The 16,587-nt window shown below is 34.8% G+C and overlaps 1 protein-coding gene across 3 annotated transcripts in view; it reads left to right on the top strand.

The window, feature by feature from the left end:
- Positions 1–466: 466 nt before the first annotated feature.
- The window catches only part of SLC38A11 (solute carrier family 38, member 11), a 53,503-nt gene continuing 37,382 nt past the window's right edge, over positions 467–16,587 (top strand). The window contains exons 1-3 of one of the 3 annotated variants that reach the window (XM_008583866.1): positions 467–550; positions 2,345–2,419; positions 9,779–9,844. In XM_008583866.1, the coding sequence (XP_008582088.1) occupies positions 2,359–2,419; positions 9,779–9,844 (127 nt within the window). In that variant the 5' untranslated portion in view covers positions 467–550; positions 2,345–2,358. Of the gene's footprint in view, positions 551–2,344; positions 2,420–8,745; positions 8,881–9,778; positions 9,845–16,587 lie in introns of those variants that run through there. The other 2 variants (XM_008583795.1, XM_008583939.1) reach the window with 2 other exon arrangements.

Below are 16,587 nucleotides of genomic sequence, written 5' to 3'. Positions count from 1 at the left end.
AGCTGCATTCACCTTGCAACAGGGCAACTACTTCACCTGGGGTCTTGGAGAAGCACCGTGGAGAAAAAGTTTTGCCTTAACCTTTTTTTTTTTTTTTTTTTCTTGGCAGGCACTTCTCATTGTAACCCTTTTAATTTCACAAAAATCACACCGCCGACGCGCTAACAGATCTTGCGCTCTTGGGGTTCCATGAAGCGGTTGGGGCAGCTGTAATCAGCACATTTTAGGATGGAGTTTGCTTACAAAGCTCTGTTGAACTTTTCAGTATTATTATTATTCTTTAATATGATTATCCTCATCATTACTTTATTATCCTTACTGACATTACCTATTATTACTACTGATATTGTGTTAGTATCCTGCCTTGCATATTTGACTTAAAATTTTATGAGCTAGCATATATTTGCTTAATCGCCATTTTATCCATTAAAACAGAGAGATCTGGATGACAGAGAAGCTCTGGTTTCTGAACATGAGTATAAAGAGAAAAGTTGTCAGTCTGCTGCTGTTTTTAATATTGTCAACTCAATTATAGGATCTGGTCTGATAGGTAAGTGTTTTATGCTTTGTTTTTAATTTTAAGTGAAAAGGCCAAATTTAAAACTCTTAATATGTTCCTAGTGTTCGTTGATTATTTTTAAAGGAAAAAATCTTAAACGAGAAACTGTTAATTTGATTCCATAAAAGCCTTCCTTTTTTCCCAATATAATAGTACGCATGGATTTCCTGAAGACAGGGTTTTGATTTACACTCTTTCCATAGTTGAGAGCATCCTCCACATGATTAAGGTGAAGCTGCACTTGAGAGATGCTGAGTATTTTTAAAGGCTGTGTAGTCATTTGATGATGTTACCTCATTTTTTCCTCTCTCTGAAGTGTCCACCATTACTTGAATCACCTTTGTATATCCTACTGGAAGTATGAAACATCCAGATATTTGTAAATACTGCAGGTACAAAAGTTTAATGTGAAAACAATCTTGTGAAAACTTAAATCCACGTTATATTTCCTTATTTATCTATGCAATGTTAAGTTTTAAAGTACAAATGTATTATGATATATTAATTTTAAATAGCATTTAGTCAATAAAACACATTTGTTAATTAAAAAATACATATGTTTTTTTTAAAGGAGCCAATCAGAATGAAAAGAAACAGTTCACATTTTCTCAATGTATTAAAAGTAAGGGAAACATTCTGAAAAAAATTTTTTTAAGTTCATTGCATTATAGTAATAAAAGCAGTTATTTTTTCAGTGTTTGTTATTTTTTTCACTATTTGAACACATTGCATTTGAGAAAAGGCAAGGACCAAACAAAATCCTTCAAACTGCAATACTCATTGAAAATATAACTTTTTACTACAAAGTTTTGACATTTGAGTCTCAGTCATCATTTTCTGAACATTGAATGTATATCAGGATTGAAATATTTTTCTTATTTTTCACAAACTTCTTGATTTTGCATTTTTCCATATATAGACTTTTTTTTCTTTCTCAAATGGTACATAAAGTGGAGGTATCTGAGGTGAAGAAGAAGCAAGTAGGGGTGAAGATTTGTTTGAAATTCTGCCTCCATGTGCCACAGAGTTGTGGGCAGCTCTATTTGGCAGAATTCTGGAGTTAATTTCTGATGTGAGCACTTTAAGCTGATTGATGTCAGCAGTATTAAAAAGTACCACTTAATTATGCTCAGCAGCTTGTCTTTTTTTTTTTAATGGGAAACCTTTTCAGAGAATTAAAATTCTGGTGGAAATGTTTTAACTATGTTTAGTTTAAATATTTTATTGTCCATGATCAAAAATTGTCCACTTCCCCCCAAAATTATAAGAAATAATTTTATATACCACCTTCAGCTTTGTAAAAAATACGTCTTTCTCGTTTTTCTCTCTTTTTTCCTACATGGTTGCCCCATTTTGACTCCAGAGTTGATCTTTCTTAATATTCCATAATCTTTGTGCGTTTCTTGCTATCCTCTCTGCCTTCCTCGCTAGCATGTAAGGAAGGGTTTGGGTCATTACTCTTCGAAGTCTAGGGCAGATGTTGCCCTCACCCTGAAAGAAGTATTGTGTGTGTGAACTGGCATCTATTTCTCATTTGCTGCTTGCTAATTCTTATTACATCACCTCATTAATGTACTTTTTTGACGTGTCCCTAACTTAATAACATTTTGTTCTGAAATAAGTATTAATATGTTAACATTTAATTTTAGTACTGTCCTATGCATTGCTTAAACTATGTCATGTAAATATGTAAATTTACTCAACTTAGTATATATAGGAATTGGAGGGAAACCTGTATTTCTGTCTTATTAATGTGAGGGGTGGGGGCATTTTATGTTTTTCTAGGGTTGCCTTATTCAATGAAGCAAGCTGGGTTTCCTCTGGGAATATTGCTTTTATTCTGGGTTTCATATGTTACAGGTAAAATACTATATAAATGCTTCTTTCTGCAACTTAAATTGTACAATGACACTTTACACACACACACACACACATATGCTGCAATTGAATTTCCTAGCTAATTAAAAAGTCCATTAAAGAATCCTAAAGAGTTGAAGCATTTATGTCTGAGGAGATTTACTTTTTTTACTAATCCTTTAAACAGATTAGAAAGAGTAGAAGAGCATTATATATTACCAAGCCTAAATCCTTTTCATGTGCCTTGTTCATTTTATGCAGAATGTGGTAGGTGGGGGAGTCATTGTAGAGACTGATTAAGGCTGAGGGAGGACTGTGCTCTGAAAGAGCAGAAGGCAGAGCTTTGTGGGCAGGTGCATGCGAATGAGCAACCTTCTTCAGCTGTGTCTGTGCTGGGGGCGCTGAAAGCCCCGCCGCTCCACCAGCAGGGCTCGCCACCCTCCCCGTCTCACCCATACCTGTCCGTGCTTCCTGCCAGCCACTGTCTTTAAATGCGGCAATAAGGTGTTTCTGTATTGCTCCTTCTCTTCTGCCTCCCCCTCTTAGCGTAACATGTTTATTCACTCCTGCGTTTTGTCACTACTTCCTCTAAATGCAGGCTGTACAACTCATAATCATCTGCTCTTCCTGTTGTCCTCTTCCCTGACCTGTCATCTACCAGCTCACCTTGTGACAAACAGCATTTTTCTTCTTCTTTAGGATCACTGTGAAACAGGCATGACCATAAGTAGACCCCCCCCTACAGGGGATGCTGCTGTGGTGGCTGCTGAGTGTGGCACCTAGATGCCCTTTTACCAGCTAGTACACATTTCAGCTGGCCGCCCCTTCTGTGGAGTGTTGGCTTGGGCTTCAAGGGAGCCATCCTCCTATGAGATTATGACACCCTCAGCCCCCATGTCCCCACAGCCTTCAGCCAGTGACTGACTGGTAGGAATCCAAAGGCCGGCGTCCTTGCCTCCAGGAGGGGCCAGTGTGTGGTCCACTTGGAGTTCCAGAGTTCCATCACCACAGCCCTTGCTGAGCTCTTTCCCCTGCCCTGTCCTCTTACCCCCTTCCCCTGAAAGCATGCCATCCATAAACCCCTTGCCCAAGAATCTCTGTCTCAGCTCTGCTCCTGGAGACCCTGACGAAAATGCCATCCCTCATGAAGTCTCAGGCTTCCAAGAAGAGCCACAACTCTCTCTTCTTCCTCAGGCTGAAGAAGAGACAGTAAAGCATGTAACAGACAGCAAATTCAAAGCTGCACAGACACTGGACTTCCCTCTGCCTTCTCACTGCCCCCACCACCAAGACCTAGGCTGCTTTGAGCTTCCACAGTCTTAATTTGTGGCTTAAGACCCATTACTTAGTAGTGTGGGACCCATAATTTTGTGCTTATTAAGAGTTGCCAGTATTTATAAATTGCATTCTATATAGTGAGCGTTCATCACACTAAAAAATCCCATTCAAGGATTCACCCTTGTCATTTTAAAATTTCCTGTTTCCCAGTCAGTCAGCGCTGACAAATAATTCCACCCAGGCATAATTACCATGATTTATTTAAGTGAATTGTAAACATTTACACATATGGTAAACCAGTAGATAGAAAAAATTAAAAATTATATATCACCTGAGAATTCAGGACTTGAAAAGAGTGAACAGTTTATTAAAACTAAATCATATTATACATAAATAAATCTTAATGTGAATAACTTTTTCAACTAATACTCTGTATAAGCCTCTAGCAATGACTGTGAGCAGTACTTTGCAAGATTACTGTAGAAATTACTAACTCCTTTTTAATTTATGTGCATGATACAGATTTTTAATAATTTTGATAAAGGATGACCACACAAAGGCAGAATTTATAGTCTATGATTCATTTTGTTTCTTAATTTGACTTTTAACAGCAACATTGATAAGTAGGGTATAATATTGATTTTTTTCTTTAGATTGACCCTATAATTAAACAGTGCTTTGTCTCTAGAATTTTTCTTTTGCCTTTTTAAGGCCTTTAATGAGATATGTTCAGTTCAACAGGAAGGCTTTTTTTTCATGTCTGTGAGATGTTGAGGAAAATTATAAATATGTATAACAAATAATTTTATTTTAATTTGCTTTAAGATTTTTTATATTTGGTTGATAAGAGTGAAATAATTTCTATTGTCCAAACTATACATAATGATTTAAAAGAAAATTGCCCTGTTAAATAACATTGATTCATTCATGAATTATTTTAAAAGTTGTGTATAATATATTTAAAGGGAGATCAAAATGTTATAGTGATTGATATTTGAGATACCTAATACTTTTAAAGGAATATATGTATGGTCTGTATTTTACAAGCAGGTGAAAGCATTTATATTTATTATGGGTTAGATTCTTAACAAATTGTTAACCTTAAACAGTACCTTTTGAACTTTTATAAAACTCTCAGTGTTCTCATCACAAACATCCAGTTCTTCACCAAACCTTTACAGCATCTATGAAACTGGTTGCCTCCTCCCTATGACACAACTCCTCATGGTTCTCTTCTTTGGCCAATAATTATTTGCTGTTAAGTCTTCCTGCCTTTTGCATCTGTCAATTTGTCATCAGTCCTCCATATTGCTGCAAGAGTTATGTTAATGAAACCTTGTCCTCATTTCTGTTAGTTCCCCATTCAAAACATTCCAAGACTCTATAATGAAAACAACAACCAAACAATTATTGGTTCAAATTCAAATTCTTCCATAGTTTGGCAACAGTCTTCATTTTTAGTCTCATTTCAAAATACTATATCCTCAATCTTACCCTGTCACCAACAATGTCACATGCAAACCCTCTCTTCTAGTCATTCTGGACTTTTCCATTCCCTACCCATGCTTTCACACTGCCTTCCCTTTGATAGTCCTCCTGTTTGACATTCCTTTTCTTCTCAACCTGTTGAAATCCTGTTTATCCTCCAAGGCACTTTTCAATTCTTCTGTGAAGTATTACCTAGTTTTAAGCAAAGGAAGAAGAATTAATTGCTACAACTTCGTGTTTGCAGAATACTTTAAAATCTATGTATTAGGTCATGTATCACATTAAATTAGAGTTGGATACGTCAAGATTTAGCAATTCTGCTATATTGATATTGATTCATTCAGCAAATAAATACTTAATCACCAGTGTTCCATGCATCAATATCGCTGCCAATATAGCAATGAAGAACATTATCCATGCCTTTATGAAGCTCATGATGTGATGTGTTAGATTGGCAAAAAACACATATTTACACTATTTCATGAAAAATGCTACAATAAAAATATGTACATGATGATAGGGACACTGGCATTTTACCCATCCTCTAAGGAAAAGGAATACTGTAGGGAGGAGGAAATATCTCCACTGAATGTTTATGAAAAAATTGAGTTAGCAAAGAAAATGTGTACTAAAGCAGATGGAAATGCAGAAATGCAAAAGGGAAATATGCCAGTGAGTCAATCTGGCTAAAGTGTAGGATTGATGTTTCTAAGTGGAGAGAGGGGAAGTTAGAGAGTTTGCAGAGGCAGATACGAAAGCTCTTCTATAATGATGATCATTACCATTTCCTGAGGACTGGCTAGGTGCTGAGCACAATGAAGCCGCAATACTAAATCCTTCTGACTCCATGAAGTAGATATTTATGTTTTACTTTTATGGAGGAGGAAAATGAAACTTTAATAGGTTAAAATAACTTACCCAAGGTCTGCAGTTACTGGCAACAGAGTTGGGATTTTGATTAAGTGTGTGGATTCTGGGGCCAGCCCACCAGGACCTGTGTCCTGACTCTTTCATTACCAGCTTTGTGGAAATCAGCAATTTACTTAACCTGCTGTGACTCATTTTTCTCATCTATTAAATGGGGGTAATCATAGCACATATCTGGCACACAAAAAAGTGTTCTGAAAGCATTTGCTATTGCTTTGTGATTGTTATCATTATTATCAGACTCCAAATACGATGTTTTTTCCACCACCACATCTAGCTTGTCAAAAATAAGTAAAAATAGCAGAAATTCTCATTCATTTGGCCTCTGTAACACACTAGGCATTGTGATAGACATTTAAACACCATAATCCTCAATGACATAGTCCCCTGCTTTACAGATGAGACTCAGGAAAGTCAAGTCTTTTACTCAAGGTCACATTGCTAAGAAATAATTTTTTCTGCCTCATGAAAAGGTGTTTATTTTTATCCAAAGGAATTAGTGGATCTTCCTGGAGGATTTTAAGCAGAATAAAGGATTAGGTTTACGCTATGATCAGATTCGCCTAGTAGAGGGGGAATGTCCAGAATGCGTTGGTAAGGAGAGGATGTCAAAAGTATCTTGATGGGAAGCCAGATTGGTGGATGAAAGATCAGAAGGTTGTTGCAGTAATTTAGGTAAGTCATTATAAAGACCAGCACTCTGCAATAAAGCAGGTTAGAAATTAGAAATTAGGGGATACGGTTCAATATTTATGATGAAATGGTTCATGAACTTGGTGACCAAAGGGATATAGAAAGTAATGGATAATGAGAAGTCTAGGGCAGGTCTCAAGTTTCTGTTGACAATATTTACAGATTGGAAAAATATGGATGGGGAATAAATTTCCAGAACAAATACACAAATTAAAATTTGGACATTTTAAAACTGAGATGTCTAAGAGATTTTCAAGGTAAAACATTTATTAGGCAGTTAGATGTAGAAGTCTGGAATTTTGAAGGGAATTGACCTAAAAATACAAATTTAAGGGTTATTAAGATCTGTATGAAAATTGAAACCCCGGGTATGAATGAGATCTCAGTAGGACATCTTGAAGAGTGAAAAAAAAAGTACAAGGATCCAGGACTTGAACAGAGTAAAATAAACTGGTGAAAAATTGAGTACACATGGCCAAAAAGGTAGGAGGAAAACCAAGAGATAGGAGTATCACAAAGGCCAAGGGAGGATGGTTGAGAAAAAGGAGAATGGTAAGCAGCAAGAAAACGCTCTGAAAGAACAAATAAAATTAATGTTTAGGATTTACTAATTTGGAGATCAAATTAGGATTTATTAATAAATAAATAAACAAACAAATAAATAAATTAGGATTTATTAATTTGGAGATTAACTGGATTTATTAATTTGGAGATCAGTGATGAGCTTTCGAAATAAGTTTCACTGATGTGGAAGGGAATCAAGGTGGAAACCACATTGCAATGATTTGCATTTTAATGCACTATCAAATTACTGAAAAGATAAAAAGGAATCATTGTGATGAAAGCATGAGAAAAAATAGAGAGCAAATATTATACCTTGTACATGACTGTGTACCAACACAATGCACAACCAATATAACTGAAGGGTCTTTCTGTAATTAAAAAAAAAAAAATTGAGTTAAATGAAAAAAAGAGATTAACTTTTAATTATGTAATTTCTATGTATTTGCATCTTCAACCTCAGTATTAAAATTGAAACTGAAATTCCTAAAATGTAAATTTAAAAAAATTCTTAGAGTGCTCTCTTAACCATAACAGCTATAAAATACAGTTACTAATTTTATTTTGTTATAAAACAATGCTTCGATTCTCCTAAACCTATTATTTCCTAAATGCTTTTCCATTCTCAGTCTGTTTTTTCCATTCTTAGTCTTTACATTTTCCATTCTCAGTCTTTACCTGTTGAATGTCTACGAAATATCTGATGCCCTACGTTCTGTCGTTTGGAAAATTGAGCTACACCCTAACAACAGTAGTTACACAGGTTAGGTTAGGAAAGTAAAATGGAACACTGGCACTCTGACTCTAGTCTGTGTACCCTCTTGTGTCCAGTTGGTTGCATGGATGTATTAAGTATATTTGCATCTTGATTGAAAAATATATAACTGGAAACATTACAGTTTCATAAAAGGTAGTATTTTAGAAAAGAAAGTTAGCCTTATCATGGTAATACTATAGCATTAAACTCTTCTTTTTAAATTTTATTTTATTATTTTATTTTATTGGTTATGCATATTCATGGGGTACAAAGCTGACCATCACCACTTGTGGCCAAGATGTGATGGCCAGATCAATACTATCAACATGCACATTACCACAAACTGCAGTTATTCCTCGTGTCCCCCACCCAATTAGTCCCTGACCTCCCTCCCCCTCCTCTCTTCCACCACCCCATTCTGCACCCCTAAGTATGCTCCCTCTCTCTGCCAGTCCAACACTCTGCTGTGGTCTGTCTTTCTTTCCTTTCTTCTTTCTCTCTTAGCTCCTACTTAAACTAAACTCTTCTTTAAAATTTCCCTTTTTCTCAATGGTAGTTAAGTAAAAACATGGAAAACTTTTGTCTTAAAACTAATCTGACATTTGTTCAATTGTTTTTGCAACAGACTTCTCCCTTGTTTTATTGATAAAAGGAGGGGCCCTCTCTGGAACAGACACCTACCAGTCTTTGGTTAATAAAACCTTTGGCTTTCCAGGGTATCTCCTCCTCTCTCTTCTACAGTTTTTATATCCCTTTATAGGTAAGATGATTGTGAAGATGAATATTGCAATTATTTGTGTAAACATAATTCATTTCTGAATAAAATAATTTTAATAGTCATTAAATTGTCATTAAAGAATATTAGCAGTTGAAATATCTTCCAAATGAAACGTTTACTTCCTTAACCATTTTCTTCCTTATTTTCTGGTCCTTTTGGTTTATTTTTGGAGTATTTCTCTGAAGTAAAATGAGGGTGACTTTCACTGGGTTAATGTTTGGGCTTTTCTTATCTGGTAAAAAACAGAAAGATCTCAGATTAAAGTGAATGAGAAAAGTAACAGATTTCTTCTAACTCCTAGTACTTTTTTTTTTTTTTGAAAACCTAAGGATTTGTGGAAGCCATGTACTAGGCCAACATGCTATTTAAAGTTTGTACCTTAATAGTGAAAATGTCACCCAGCACTTCTTAAATAAGTAAAATATTAATATTTACCAATGTTCAAATTGACCTTCATTTTTTAAATCAATACTACAGAAGCTATTGTTCAAACCACTAGTTCCTTTTGGTGCCTTCAAAATTTTCTGTTATTCTCCCTCACTTTAGGCAGTACATGTGTTCCTGAAAAGGTGTTTGGAAACTGAATGTTAACAACAAAATAAATTGCATTTTAAATGACTACCCAAACTCACTATTTAAAGGTATTCTGGGATGAATCAATTTTAAAGTGAAAATCTTTTTGTAATACAAATTGATACTGTATTATAAATCTGTTGTCTAGTTATTTTAAAGGTTGTACATATTGGTAATCATAATATATATTTGAAAGTAGTAGGATTATACCAATATTTGGGAAGTAATAACTGGTTACTTTCAAAATATTCAGTGTGAGATACGTGATGACTTGTTCATGACTGTATTATTTTAATTATGTTTTTAGCTATGATAAGTTATAACATAATAGCTGGAGATACTTTGAGCAAAGTTTTTCAAAGAATCCCAGGAGGTAAGACAAAATAAAAATTTTGAAGTTTTAAATATATTAATTTATATAATTATTTATAGTTAATGTGGTTCATAATAATTTATGAATAAAATATTTAAAAGTGAAGAATTCGCATTAATTGAGATATCTTGCAATTCCCATGATCCGTTCGGATCCTAAAGTGTTGATCTACTTTTATATATAATTTAAGTTCTTTAGCTGTTTGAAAAAATGTTATTCTTCATATACTTGGAATACTTCATGTTCTAAATTCTTTGTTTTCTATCCCAGCTCTCTATAGGAACATTTTTTTCATGTACTATTTATACTACATCATTTTTTGAATAAGCAAGCTGTTTCCCCATTATTTGTATTAAGGTATAATTTAATACAGTAAAATTAACATTTTTAATGCATATTCTGTGAGTTTTGACAAGTGCATATAGTCATATATCCACAACCACAATAAAAATGCAAAACAATTCCATCACTTCCCCACATTTTCACCATTTCTCCTTATAATCAAATCCTCCCTTGTCTCTAGTCCCTGGCAACCACTGATCTCATTTTTCTCTGCATAGTTTTGCTTTTTCCAGAATGCTATGTAAATGGCATCATGCAATATGTAGCTCTTCCAGTCTGGCTTCTTTCACTTAGCAAGGTGCATTTAAAATTCATCTGTGTCTTGGGATGTTTCAGTAGTTTGCATTTGCTCCTTTTTTTTTTTTTTTTTTTAATTGTTGAGAAGCATTCCATTTTACAGATTCCAGTTTATCTGTCTCCCAGTTGAGAGACATTTGTGTTGTTTCCAGTTTGGGATGATTACAAAAAAGCCACTGTGAACATTCTCAAGCAGAACTCCTCAACGTGTGGCACAATCCCACTCCCCATTCAACTTTTCACCATATCATGATTATTAGAATAATTCACAGATCCTGAGTCTTTTTGCTCAAAGCGTCTTATCCAAGCCACATAAATCCCCATTTCATTGTGATCTAACTTGATAGTTGTTATTATAGATGAATAAAAACACGTTTCCTCTTAGTGTTTGAATCACTCATTCTAGAGACATGAGAAACAAAATGAAACAAAGCCTAGAGCTAGAAATTGCACCTATTCCTCTCAGAGGGTTTAGTAGAACCTGAGATCAAGGAGACTTGGCTAACAAATCACAAACTCATTACTTACTACCTATGTGACCTTGAGAAGTTTAGTTGTCCTCTCTGAGTTCCAGTCTTCTCACCTCTAAATTGTGAATTAAAATATCACCTGCTTGGGCCGGCCCGGTGGCGCACTGCTACAGTGCGCCACTTGGGAGCGTGGTGGCGCTCCCGCCGAGGGTTCGGATCCCACATACAGACCGGCCGCTCACTGGCTGAGCGAGGTGCGGGTGCAACACCAAGGGTTGCGATTCCGTTGCCGGTCCCGGTCCGGTATGGGCGCGACACTGAGGGTTGCGATCCGTTGCTGGTCACGAAAAAAAGACAGAAAGGAAAAAAAAAAAATATCACCTGCTTCATAGAACTGTGTGAAGCAAAAGAGACAGTATAGGCAGTACCTAGCACAGGGTGGGCTTACTCAGTGCTGTTACATAAATATTTCTCTGAACTGTCCGTGGCTTCTGTCCTAGCCCCCAACCTCCAAATCATGATTACACAAAATGAGATCATGTGAGTAGAGAGAATGCTAAGGAGAGACGGGCAGAATACAATACCATCATATAATATGACTTAAATTATGTAAATTTTCTGCATACGTAAGTTAGGAAAAAATAATAAAGAAATATATTCACATATAAACTGTGGTTTTCTTTTAATTGTAAGATTCATGGGATTTTTGTTTCCTTTGTTATTTTCCAAGGTTTTTCAATCTAGCATTACTAATTAAAATAATTTTTATCTCTGTTTTCTTATTTGAGAAGTAATACATATTTATTGGGAAAATATTAGAAAACACAGACAAGCAAAATGGAGAAAATAGAAAGTACTAATAACTACTACTTCTTGGGACATCCAGGTTGGGACAGTCCTTCTAAATTCGACCTTCCTTCCTTCTTTTTTACCTTCCTTTTTAATATATACTTTCAGAGTTTTAAGAATACATGTAATTTCAGATATTCATATAATGTAACACACACATCTTGTTCTATAATGTGCTTCTCTCTCTTAGTAATAAATTAAGGGCATATTTTCATATCAAAACATAAAGATCTATTCTATTTGCTTTAATGGAAGTTCTGTATTCTCTAATATAGAATCTACTATACATTTACATAAATCATAATTAATTTTTCCTGATAGAAACATTTTGATTAATCTTTATTGATTTTTAATTATACAAATAATATATGAATATATACTCATAAAAATAAAACATACATAAGGCTAAAGGTCCCCTTGAAACCCTCTTCCTGGTTATCAATTTTATAACTATCAAAAATGACTTTTCAAACATAGGTCACAAATTCGTTCTTGTACTTTCTTCACCATTTTTCAGTGTAGTAGTTTATAATGTATGCTTTGTTTGTATATCTTGTAAGGCATAATATTAGGCCAGAGTATTTTTAGAAGTAGATGAAATCCTTTGCAAAGCTCTTTTTTTTTTTTTTTTCTGAAATATATCACTAATGTCCTAGGCTGGCAAGTGGTAATTGCTTTTGCTTTCTCCAATAACCAAAGCCTTGGTTCTTGATAAAAGTCAAAGTAACAAGAAATGTTGATGTAAGAAATAGTATGTTCAGATGATTTTGAGGTTTTTCAAATATTTCAATGTTCAGTCTTCTTTACTATTGTTTAAACATTTAAAATGCATATTTGGGTGCATTTTTGGTAGATCAGTATAGGTAATAGATCTCATCATCAGATCATTAGTAAAAAAATAGCCTTTACTCTAATGGAGATCCTCAGTTATTAGGCTCCTACATGCTAATATAGCACTCTGTCTCAGTGTTTTTCTAGGCCTTAGCATTTTCCCAATGAAGCAAAAGGTTTGAATGGGGTAAATAGAAACAGTTATATAAATAATTTGGTTCATTATGTTCAACGAAATATGTAAGCAGTGAGTTCAGGGTTTTTGGAACTGGAGCTTCCTTTTAATTCTTAGCTTTATGGTGACTGTTTAGTTATGGCTGAGTTAAACTATTACTCATGATTAATTATTCCATACCGGTATGTATGTGTGTGTGAATGTGTATATACATATATAAAATTATTATTTTATACACATATATAAAATTATTTTATATATGTATATACACATAAAAGCTAAATATACATAATTTTATTTATTCTTTAATTATAAATAGTTTATTTTTTAGAACAGTTTTAGATGTAAAGAAAAATTGAGAAGATAGTACAGAGAGTTCTCAGACATCCCCCACCATCTTCCTCTATTATTAATATCTTACACTAGTATGATACATTTGTAACAATTTTTTTTAATGTGGACTTCTACTTTAAGAAAATAGAAAAAGTAGAGAAAACTAAATCAAAAGCAAATATAAGCATGAAATAACAAAGATTACAAAAGAAATATATGGAATAGGGAATTTAAAAACAATAGAGAAAATCAACAAAACCAAAAGTTGATTCTTTAAAAAGATCAACAAAATTTGCAAACCTTTGTCTAAACTGACAAAGAAAAAAGAGAGAAGACCGAAATTACTAAAATCAGAAATAAAATAGGGGTGTTATTCATTGTCACTATGGCTTTTTGTGGTGGTAAGATTTAGTTTCTTTCTCTTCCTCATTTGCATTTATGTTGTACCAGTGGGTATTATACTCTCTTGTGTATACTTAGGAGTGATTATTGTTTTTCAGATTCCAGATGCAGGACTCCCTTAAGGATTTCTTGTAGGTCTGGTCATGTGGTGGTGAACTCCCACAGCTTTTGTCTATCTGGGGAATTCACCTTTTTCCCATCATTTCTGAAGGATCGCATTGCTGGGTATAGTATTCTTGGCTGGCAGTTATTTTCTTTTAGTATTTTGAATACATCATGCCATTTTCTTCTGGCCTGTAGAGTTTCTGTTGAGAAGTCTGCTGTTATTCTGCATACTGGGGAATATGCAGAATAACATATAACGCTCCCATATAGGTGACTTGATTCTTTTCTCTTGCTTCTTTTAAGATTCTCTCTTTGTCTTTGAGCTTTGCCAGTATGATTTTAATCTTTCTTGGAGAGGATCTTTGTGGATTGAATCTGTTTAAGGATCTTTGAGCCTCTTGGATCTTAAAGTCTGCATTGTGGAGGATACTAACATTAATAAAGCACATGTATTTCACAGGGCCTTAACCTTTATCTTAGTGGGACCACAGTCCTTAGTTTTAGCAGGACCAAAGCCCTGTAGTTTAAGGAATAGCCTAACTTTTTAGAATTACACATAGAAATGCTAAGCTTGGATAAAACAGAAAACTTTCTCAGGACTAAAGTCTCTGTTATAGATAAGAAAATTGTAACACAGCAAAAGTGACTGCTATAAGGGCATTTGTCCTTGGTACAGCTATATCTAATGATGGGAACGTATGTGAACTAAAAGCTTCAAGGTTAATGGTTGGGGGATATTCCACATCTTGCCTTCAACTGTTTCTTTAAGTTTCTTAGGGAACTAAGCATTGCCATGACGATTATCTCATTGTTTCTTTTTGTACTTCACATAGCTTAGTTTTTTGACTCCTTAGATAGTAAATTGCTTACACTATAACTGATTAACCACCTGTGTTCTTTTCTGTAACCTTCTTGCCTGGACAATAAAAACTGAGGGAAAACCTGATTTGGGGTTACTCCTGGGATCCTTCTCTCTTGAGGGAATTCCTCCTGGGATTAACCCCTTCGGGCCTCTCATCACTCTGGAGAAATGGGCTTTGAGTAATCCTTTTCATCTCCATCACCCTGGGAGAGGTGACACTGCATCTCTCCCTATACCTGGGAAGTTTTCTGTTATTATTTCATTGAATAGGTTCTCTATGCCTTTTCCTTTTTCCTCCCCTTCTGGAACACCCATGATTTGAATGTTTGTGTGGTTAAGGTTGTCTGCTAGCTCTCTTAGATTTTCTTCATTTTTAAAAATTCTCTTTTCCCTTTTTCTTGTCCACCTGGGTTATTTCAAGAAGACTATCTTCAAGATCAGAAATTCTTTCTTCTGCTTGTTCTAGCCTGCTGCTTAAGCTCTTGGTTGTGTTTTTTATTTCATTGAGTGAATCTTTGATTTCTGTGAGTTCTGCTACATTCTTTTTTAAGGTACTAATCTCTTTGTAAATTTCCTCCTTCATATCCTGGATTTTTTTTTCTCATTTCATTATGTTTTCTAACTGTATTTTCTTATATCTCAGTGAGTTTCCTTAAGATTGTTGCTTGGAATTCCTTTTCAGTCATTTCAATGGTTTCTTGCTCTGTAGGGTCTGGTATTTGAGAATTACTGTATTCTTTTGGTGGCGTCATATTTTCTTGGTTTTTTGTATTTCTAGTATCTCTACAGTGATGCCTGGTCATCTGGTAGAATAGTTCTTCTTCTATTACTCTGGAAGTGGGCTTTGAGGAGAGAAATATCTTTTTCCAGTCTCTGCTGATGACTCTCCACGTGTCAATAAAGTTGACCTGCACAGTGGCTGTGGCTGCTCTTGTGGCATCAAGCTGCTTTTTTGGCAGCTGTGGCTGTGGTGGTAGCCATAGTGGGCCACCTGTGTGTGGGGTTTTCGTAGTGCTCTCTTCCCTGCTTTTGAGCAGGGGTTACTGCCATCAGCTCTTTGCCCGGGACCCCGGGCATGCTGTCTTGCATGCTCCCAGGTGAAGGGGGCTGTAGCCCTCATATCCTTGCCTAGGACCCCAGGTGGGCTGTCTTGCCTGCTTCCAGACAGAGGGGGCTGCAACCCTTGGCTCCTTTCCTGGGACACTGGGTGTGCTGACTTGCTTGTTTCCCGGCAGAGGGGCACATATATAATTTTAAATGTGTATAGGTATTTATACACATTCACATACACATAGGTATATAGTAAAATTTATGTCATTTTGGAATTCCTATCTTGGAACTTCCTTGTAAGTTAGTTAACCATATAAGAAAATTAGTCTCATTATTCAGAATAGTAACTCTTTTTTTTTTTTACCACATCATTCACTTTTTTAAGACTTGACCCCTATAGACTTTAGACTTCACAGAAATTAATGCACAATGATTTGGTACCACTGAGGAAATTACAACAGTATAATGACATGGTCTCTGAAAGAAATTCAATATAAGCTAAAACATTTATACAATGATGTCTTTATTGGAAGAGATATATAGCTCCTTAAGTGACTATTTTGGTTAGCATAGCTTTTAAAATATATAAATCCTTACATATTTTATTTTATGTTTACAACTTCTGTTTCTATTTGAATGTGTATACACACACTATTATTTACTGTTTGCATTTACTCGTTATAATAGTAAACCACCTCAAGAAATTATTTGTCCTCGTGTAGCTTACACTCTACATGAAGGGTTTTGCCATTAGGGGATTTTAGACAGGAAGTGGCATAATCTTTTTACCTTTGAAAAAAATCTCTTTAGTTTCTGGGTTATAAGTAAATGCTAAGGAGACAAAAAAAGGCAGAAGCAGTGATACTTATTAGGAGGCTATTAAAATAATTTGAATATAAAATATTATAACAATTTGAAGTATAGGTCCATCCTTAAATTATTTTGTATTTAAATTTTTATAATTTATTTCTATTTTTACATAGTTCTTTGGAATTCATTAACTCAAATTCATTGTCATTTATGTAGT

Source organism: Galeopterus variegatus, unplaced genomic scaffold, assembly GCF_000696425.1.
Source record: "Galeopterus variegatus unplaced genomic scaffold, G_variegatus-3.0.2 Scaffold9, whole genome shotgun sequence".
NCBI lineage: Eukaryota > Metazoa > Chordata > Mammalia > Dermoptera > Cynocephalidae > Galeopterus > Galeopterus variegatus.
This window is presented reverse-complemented; position numbering and strand designations above follow the sequence as displayed.